This window comes from Chiloscyllium plagiosum, chromosome 24, assembly GCF_004010195.1.
Source record: "Chiloscyllium plagiosum isolate BGI_BamShark_2017 chromosome 24, ASM401019v2, whole genome shotgun sequence".
NCBI lineage: Eukaryota > Metazoa > Chordata > Chondrichthyes > Orectolobiformes > Hemiscylliidae > Chiloscyllium > Chiloscyllium plagiosum.
Genome location: NC_057733.1, coordinates 4,282,790 through 4,292,173, shown reverse-complemented (window position 1 = coordinate 4,292,173; position 9,384 = coordinate 4,282,790). Strand labels below are relative to the sequence as shown.

Genomic DNA, 9,384 nt, shown 5'->3' with positions numbered 1-9,384 from the left:
ATCAAACTTTTACCTGCACATCCACCAATATCATTTATTGTATCCGTTTCTCCCGATGCGGTCTCCTCTACATTGGGGAGACTGGACGCCTCCTAGCAGAGCGCTTTAGGGAACATCTCTGGGAAACCGCACCAATCAACCACCCCACCCTGTAGCCCAACATTTCAACTCTCCCTTCCACTCAGACTAGGACATGGAGGTCCTGGGCTTCCTTCACCGTCACTCCCTCACCACCCGACGCCTGGAGGAAGAACGCCTCATCTTCCGCCTTGGAACACTTCAACCCCAGGGCATCAATGTGGACTTCAACAGTTTCCTCATTTCCCCTTTTTCCCCCCCTCATCCCAGCTCCAAACTTCCAGCTCAGCACTGTCCCCATGACTTGTCCTACCTGCCTATCTTCTTTTCCAACTATCCACTCCACACTCCTCTCTGACCTATCACCTTCATCCCCACCCCCATTCACCCATTGTACTCTATGCTACTGTCTCCCCACCCCCACCCTCCTCTCATTTATCTCTCCACCCTGCAGGCACTCTGCCTGTATTCCTGATGAAGGGCTTTTGCCCGGAACATCGATTTTCCTGCTCCTCGGATGCTGCCTGAACTGCTGTGCTTTTTCAGCACCACTCTAGTCTAGAATCTGGTTTCCAGCATCTGCAGCCCTTGTTTTTACCTAGATGTACCCTAGAACTCTGTGGGAAACTAGGGAAGTGATTGCGGGGTCCCTTGCTGAGATGTTTGTATCATCGATAGTCGCTGGTTGGGTGCCAGAAGACTGGAGGTTGGCTAACATGATACCATTATTTAAGAAAGGTGGTAAGGGCAAGCCAGGGAATTATAGACCAGTGAGCCTGATGTCGGTGCTGGCTTTCATAGCAAGAGTATTTGAGTATAGGAGTGGGGAATACTTACTAATTGTACAGTGCCTTGGTGATTAGATTAGATTCCCTACAGTGTGAAAACAGGCCCTACGGCTCAACCAGTCCACACTGACCCTCCGAAGAGTAACCCACCACTCCCATTTCCATCTGACTAACGCACCTAACACTGTGGGCAATTTAGTATGGCCAATTCACCTAACCTGCACATCTTTGGACTGTGGGAGGAATCCGGAGCACCTGGAGGAAACCCACGCAGACACAGGGAGAATGTGCAAACTCCACACAGACAGTCGCCTAAGGCTGGAATCGAACCTGGGACCCTGGTGCTGTGAGGCAGCACTGCTAACCACTGAGCCACCATGCTGCCTCTTTAGAATACCTACAGTGTGGGAACAGACCCTTCGACCCAACAAGTCCACACCTACCCTCCGAAGAGCAACCCACCCAGACCCATTCCCCTACATTTACCCCTTCACCTAACACTGTGGGCAATTTAGCATGGCCAATTCACCTAACCTGAACACCTTTGGACTGTGGGAGGAAACCGGAGCACCCGGAGGAAACCCACGCAGACACGGGGAGAATGTGCACACTCCACACAGACAGTGGCCTGAGGCGGGAATTGAACCCAGGTCTCTGGCGCTGTGAGGCAGCAGTGCTAACCACTGTGCCACCGTGCTGCCTGAAGTTGTTGGAGGGAATCCTGAGGGGCATGATGTTCATGTATTTGGAAAGTCAAGGACTGATTAGGGATAGTCAACATGGCTTTGTGTGTGGGAAATCACGTCTCTCAAACTTGATTGAGTTTTTTGAAGAGGTAACAAAGAAGATTGATGAGAGCAGAATGGTGAACGTGATCTATATGGACTTCAGTAAGCTATTTGACAAGGTTCCCCATGGAGACTGTTTAGCAAGGCTAGATCTCACGGAATACAGGGAGAACTTGCCATTTGGGTACAGAACTGACTCAAAGGTAGGAGACAGAGGGTGGTGGTGGCGGTTTGTTTTTCAGATTGGAGGCCTGTGACAGTGGAGTGCCGCAGGGGTCGGTGCTGGGTCCGCTACTTTTCATCATTTATACAAATGATTTGGATGTTAGCATAAGAGGTATAGTTAGTAAGTTTGCTGATGATACCAAAATTGGAGGTGTAGTGGACAGCAAAGAAGGGTCCCTCAGATTACAACAGGGTCTGGACCAGATGGGCCAATGGGCTGAGAAGTGGCAGATGGAGTTTAATTTAGATAAATATGAGATGCTGCATTTTGGGAAAGTAAATCTTAGCAGGATTAATGGTAAGGGTCTAGGTTTGAATGCCAGGCCTTTAAGGAATTCCTATGCATGTCTCTGTTTAGTATGTCCCAGGATGGATGTATTGTCCTAGTCGAACTGTGTCCCTCTTTGTCTGTGTCTGGATACTAGTGATAGTTGGTCATGTCTTTTGGTGGCTAGTTGGTGCTCATGTATCCCGGTGGCTACTTTCCTGCCTGTCTGTCCTTTGTAATGTTTGTTGCAGTCCTTGCAGGGTGTTCTACAAAATATCCTGCAAAGACTGCAACAAACATTACATTGGACAGACAGGCAGGAAACTAGCCACCAGGATACATGAGCACCAACTATCACTGGTGCTCGTACACACAGATGAAGAGGGACACTAGTTTGACTCGGACAATACATCCATTCTGGGACATGCTAAACAAAGACATGCATGGGAATTCCTAGAGGCTTGGCATTCAAACCGGAACTCCATTAACAAACATATAGATTGGGACTCCATTTACCAACCGTTCAGAAAATTAACCAGGAGTGATATTATCCACGACAACAGACCAAGACATGCAAATAGAAAGTGGGACAGAACTGCAGTGCTTCATCAGAGGCTCACTGACTATGTTACCTAGCATGGTGATGAAATGTCTGAGAACAAATCTACCAGCTCAGTGAGCAAATCCACAACCTGATAAGTGAGGGGTATTGCATTTTGGTTAAACGAACAAGGGGGGATCTTAAACAGTTAATGATAGGGCCCTGGGTAGTGGTGTCAAACAGAGTCCTGGGGGTTCAGATACATAGTTTTTTGAAAGTTGCTTCTCTCACTGAGGTCTATCCAGTGACTTGTAACCTTCTTGCTTTTGTACTGTATGTCCCATTAATAAACTGAGAGTACTGTGTTATTTATTATCTGCTGTTCTCTGTCCTGCCACCTTCAATGATTTCTGCACACTGGTCCCTCTGCTTCTGCAATCCTTGTAGAATTGTACCTTTTAATTTATATTGCTTGTTCATGTTCTTCCTGCAAAAATGCCTCATGCTTCTCTGCTTTGACCTGCACCTGCCATGTATGTACCCATTCCACCAACTTGTCTATGTCCTTTTGGAGTTCAGCATTGTTGTCCTCCTCAGTTTGCAATAATTACAAGTTTTGTATCATCAGCAAACTTTTGAAATTATCCCCTGGATAGATCATTAACATTACCAGTGTATCCTGTACAACAAGGGTTGGAGTAACAATCCCAGGGGAACTGCAGTACAAACCTTCCACTAGTGTGAAAGATATCCATTGGCAATTACGCTCTGTTATTTGTCGCTGGGCTAATTTTGTATCCAGGTTGTTAATGTTCTTTGTATTCTCTTAAGTCTGTGCGACATTGTGTTAAACACTGCCTGGAAGTCCATACACATCACATCAACAGCATTATCCTCATAACTGAGTCTGTTATCTCTTTTTATTAAAAAAAAAAGCTCCAAGTTAGCCATTAATATCTAAAACAAACAGAGTTGTTGACCTTGAAGGGAACTGGACTCGAAATGTTAATTGTATTTTTGCTGATGCTGACAGACTGGTTGAATTTCTCCATCAATTTGTTTTTGTTAGTTAAACACGACTGCTCCTTTAGAAATTCAGTCTGATTCTTCCTAATCAACCCACCTTTTACCATGTACCCACTAACTCTATTCTGAATAATTGTTTCTAGAAGCACCCTCACCAGTATTATTAAATGGACTGGTCTATAATTTCTGCACTTATCCTTAAGCATTTTTTGTACAAGAGTGTGATATTTGCAATTCCCCAGTCTTTTTGTGTTACCCCTGAGTCTGGGGAAGACTGAAGGATTATGGCCAGTGTCTGCAATTTCCATTCTCGCTTCCTTCAATATCTTTGGATACATTTCATCCACTCCCAGTAACTTGAACCATTAAGTACTGATAGTCTATTCAACACTACTTCCTTATCCATTTTGAACCCTTCTAGTGACTGGCTTTGGTAGCATCTACTCTGCTTGCTTTAAAGACGCAGAGTATTCATTTAGCACCTCAACCATGTCCATTGCCTCCACATGTAAAACCCCCTTTTGGCCCCACTCCTCCTTTCTTTTAAAAAAGACTTTACAATTCCCTTTATGTTGACTCATAATTTTCCTTAGGTCCTTTTAATATGCTTTTTCATATCCTGCCTGAATCCTCTGTATTTGTCTTGGTCCTCTGGTTGTAGTTTCTGCTTGATACTTGACAGGGGGAAGCACACTTTTTTTTTTCTTCTTAATTTCTACCTTCTTTGTCATCCAGGGAGCTCTGGATTTGTTTATCTGACTTTCCCTTTTGAGGAATATACCTTGACAATAGCTGAACCATCTGTTCTTTTAAAGGTAGGCCATTGCTCAGTTACAGTTTATGCTGCCAAGTTCCAATCTTGCCCCATTGAACCTGACTCTACAATAATTACTGTGAATTGACCATTCTGTACCTGCATCCTAAGCTGTATGATGAGTACTGTCTCCTAAATATTTCCCCACTGATACTTGGCCCACTTTATTTCCAAGAAACAGGTCCAACAATGCACCCTTTCCTCTTGGAGGAGGCATATTATTGTAGAAAGTTCACCTGAACACATTGGAATGCTTGGCAATTTGCTGCCTTTTGCATTACTAGTATCCCTATATATATTTGAGTAATTAAGCTTACACGACATAATGGGCTACAAAGCAAAGTCGAACAGAATCGTGGGCAATAGTGCATCCCTTCCGGATGAGCTCAATGTGTCCAATGCTCGTTTTGAACAGAAGGGCAGTGAAACTATATCACCTGACCATCAATCTTGGATGCACCTGTACTCTTTCACCGCTGCAGGCGTTAGATCAGCCTTCTTAAGGATGAACCCATGCATAACGAACGGCCTGGATGGTGTCACCACCCATACATTCAGATCCTGTGCAGACCAGCGGGTCGAAATATTTGCATACATCTTCAACCTCTCCTCATTACGGTCTGAAGTCTCCACTTACTTCAAGAAGACCACCATCATCCCAATGCCAAAGAAAAGTCATCCAGTGTGCCTTAATGACGACCACTCGGTGGTTCTGACATCCATAATTATGAAGTGTTTTGGAAGGTTGGTCATGGCTCACATCAACACCGGCCTACCAAATTGCCTTGATCCCTTGCACTTTGTCTACCAGTGCAAGAGGCCCACAGCAGATGCTATGTCCATGGCCTTCTACTCATCCCTCGAACATCTGGGCAACAAGGATGCCTATTTCAGGCTTCTACTTAGTAACTGCAGCTTCGCCTTCAACACCATAATTCCAAACAAACTCATCTCCAAACTCTGACCTAAGTCTGTTCTCCACATTATGTAACTAATTCTCGTCTTCCTGACCAATAGACCACAGTCAGTAAGGATAATCCTCGACACCGGTGCCACACAAGGCAGCGTACTCAATGTCCTACTGTACTCCTCCTATACACACAACTGTGTGGCCAAATTTCGCACCAACTCAGTTTACAAATTTGCTGATGACACCACCATCAAAGGACGGATCTCAAGCAACACAAGCTGGAGTACAAGAGAGAGAGTGAGTGCTTAATAGCTTGGTGTAAAGATGCTAATCTCTCCATCAACGTCAGCAAAACCAAGGAGCTGGTCATTAACGTTAGAAAGTGGAGTGGAGGGCGTAGCCCCTGTCTGCATCAATGGTGCTGCGGTCGATAGCGTTCAGTTGCAGCGAGTCATGATCACCATCAATCTGTCCTGGTCCACCCACTTTGACACCACAGTCAAGAAAGCACAGCTATGCCTCTACTTCCTCAAGAGGCTAAGGAAATTCAGCATGTACACAAGGACTCTTAGCAATGTTTATACATGCAGCAGAGAAAGCATCCGATGTGGATGCATCACCTCAACTGCTCTTCCCATGACTGCAAGAAATTAGAGTTATGAACACAGCCCAGTCCATCATGCAAACCAACACTCCATCCACTGACTCTGTGTATGCTTCCCGCTGCCTCAGGAAAGAAGCCAACGTAATCAGAGACCCATGGTTATACTGTGCTCCACATTTCTGTATATTTCTGACAATATGAAAGTTTGTATGCACATACAAATTGATTCAAGAACAGCTGCTTCCCCGGTGTTATCAGACCTTTGAATGTGTTTCTTTAATGTTAATGTTGGATTTCTCTCTCTATCTTCTCACCGACTGTATCTTGCACTCTGTGTTCTGTTACCCTGATGCTCTTGTATGGTACAGTCCGCTGTAAAGCATGTAAAAAAACACTTTTGACAGTGCTTTGGTACGTGTGATAGTAATAAATTAAATCAAATAAAGTATGCCATTATAACCAAATCTGTAATGGGAAACAACACCCCGTGTAAGTTTCCTTCTAAGGCACTCACCATTCTGACTTGGAAATAAATTGCGTTTGCGTCACTGGGTCAAAATCTTAGAACGTTCTCCTTAATGGTGCATGAACTGCAGGCTTTGATGATGGCACCTCTCTGGAGCTGCCTCCAAAGCAACTAGCAATGGGTAATAAACACTGGCCTAGTCTGTGATGACCTAGTGGTATTATTACTAGACAATAAATCCAGAGATTCAGGTAATGTCCTGAGGAGTTGGGAAGTCATGTTGTCGCTGTACAGGAAGTTGATTAGGCCACTTTTGGAATATTGCATACAATTCTGTTCTTCCTATTGGAAGGATGTTGTAAAACTTGAAAGGGTTCAGCGAAGAGTTACAAGGATGTTGCCAGGGTTGGAGAATTTGAGCTATAGGGACAGGTAGAATAGGCTAGGGCTGTTTTCCCTGGAATGTCGGAGGCAGAGGGGTGACCTTATAGAGATTCATAAAATCATGAGGGGCATGGATAGGGTAAATAGACAAAGTCTTTTCCCTGGGGTGGGGGAGTCCAGAACTGGAGGGCATAGGTTTAGGGTGAGAGGAGAAAGATATAAAGAAACCTAAGGGGCAACATTTTCATGCAGAGGGTGGTACGTGTGTGGAATGAGCTGCCAGAGGAAGTGGAGGAGGCTGGTACAATTGCAACATTTAAGAGGCATTTGGATGGGGATATGAATAGGAAGGCATTGGAGGAATATGGTCTGGGTGCTGGCAGGTGGGACTAGATTGGGTTGGGATATCTGGTCGACGTGTCCAAGTTGGACCAAAGGGTCTTTTTCCATGCTGTACATCTCTATGACCTGGATTCAAATCCCACCATGGTAGAGGGTGGAATTTAAATTCAGTAGAACAAAAAAAAACTTGTATCAAGAATCCAATGGTGACTATGGACCTGCCATCCTTACCTGGTCTGGTGTACAGGTGACTCCACATACCCAGCAATGTGGTTGACTCTTAAAATGTCCACTGGGCATTTAGGAATGAGCAATAAATGTTGGTCCAGTGAGTCATGCCCTTATCCTGTGAATAAATTTTAAAAACCAGTGAAGCCCATGTCCAAGTGTGATTTTAAAAAAAAAAGAGCTAGACTAGTGACTATGGGCGGATCTCGTGTCTTTAGAAGATATGGTCAGGGTGTTGATGGTGAAAAGATTCATCTTGGTTTCACTTTGCAGATGTTGGTATGGGGGAAAGAATCTCATACAAATGTGGAGAGAACAATCTCAACCTCGATTTGGAGATATAAGAGCTATTCATAGAGTGTAGAGGGAAGTAGATTTTAAGCATATACAAGAGCTAATGGACTTGTTACATGACTGACTGGTGTGATTAGAGGATATTTCATTTTCAGATGAGTTTAAATTGAGTGATGTGTGGCAAAAAAAAAAGACTTGCCTCATGCCAAAGCAGGGTTCACTTGGTTCTTGGAAGTTTTACGATTTTTCATTGATTGTATCATAGTATTTCAATCATCACCACCACCCTCCCCCCAGCCCCCACCAAGAAAGTACAAATTTAACAGCTGCAAGCTCTTGTTCACCCAGTCCTGGGTACTTACTCAATTTCCGTCTTTGCTTTTATGTTCCTCTCTGAATGCTGTTTCACTTAAAGCAATGTTCCCTATAATTGCAATACTAACTTCTAATTTCAAGCATGGTCTTCCAATGATGTTCCATTCTGTTCCCCATTCTCGAAATGTACATGGGAGTTTTTATTATTGACTTGCTATCCAGTGTTAACAAATTTCCATTTTCGATCTTTTGAAATTCCTTAAGTTGTCCTGATTGCATTCCTTTGATACAGTAAGGCGGTTGTACTTGTTTCTTCTTTCAGTAGGACACTGTAGCAGGCAGGCTGGAACGTGTGTTTCTCAGTGTTTGGCACACAGCCTTGTTTTCTGTATTCCAAAACTTTCTAGTCTGCACACCATAATTGCATGAAAATCTGTATTCACGAAATACAAGATTTTAGTTGGCGGCTACTTTTTTCTGCTCGAAGTATTCAGCCCATCCTAGTTTCACTGATGTGGCTGTGAAGGAAAAACAGTTTTAATTTAGTCACTCTGTTTTCTTTCCTGCAGCTCAGACAGTGGTTTGGCTCAGAAGGTTTGTTAAACTGTCATTGAGCAGGATCATTGGATATCATTAATCCCTGTTTTTGCTCCAGATTCTTGGCTTGTGTTGCCTGAATGTGGGTTAGTACCGTATGCTATAAGCTGAACATGTAACTTTAGAAATTCTACTTTTACATTCACGCATTGTTTCTGAAATCTCTCCTTCCTCCTCTTTGGGTGAGAGTTAAGTTTCTTTCCACGTATGTTGAAACTTATTGTGAAATTCATAGAAGATAGGAGCAAACAAAACCAGAAATTGCTCGCAAAGCTTAGGGTTTTGGAGGAAGGGTCACTCAACCCGAAATGGTAACTCTGATTTCTCTCCCCAGATGCTGCTGGACCTGCTAAACCTTTCCAGCAATTTTTGTTTAAAAGTTTCTACCCTACTATTGTTAGAAAACTGAATGACTTACAAACTCTTAACATTTGCCTGTGCAGTGTACCTGGAAGTTTTTGTTGCAAACGTTTCGTCCCCTGTCTTGGTGACATCCTCAGTGCTTGGGAGCCTCCTGTGAAGCGCTTCTGTGGTGTTTCCTCCGGCATTTATAGTGGCCTGTCCCTGCCGCTTCCAGTTGTCAGTTTCAGCTGTCCGCTGTAGTGGCCGGTATATTGGGTCCAGGTCGATGTGTTTGTTGATGGACTTTGTGGATGAGTGCCATGCTTCTAGGAATTCCCTGACTGTTCTTTGTTTCGCTTGCCCTATAGTGGTAG

General features: G+C 44.0%; 1 protein-coding gene across 1 annotated transcript in view; it reads left to right on the top strand.

Annotated features, from left to right (window-relative positions):
* Positions 1-6,587, top strand: part of LOC122561985 — a 22,017-nt gene extending 15,430 nt beyond the window's left edge. The window contains exon 2 of the mRNA XM_043714334.1: positions 5,011-6,587. Within this exon, the coding sequence (XP_043570269.1) occupies positions 5,011-5,492 (482 nt within the window). The 3' untranslated portion in view covers positions 5,493-6,587. The remainder of the gene's footprint in view (positions 1-5,010) is intronic.
* The last annotated feature ends 2,797 nt before the right edge of the window (positions 6,588-9,384 follow it).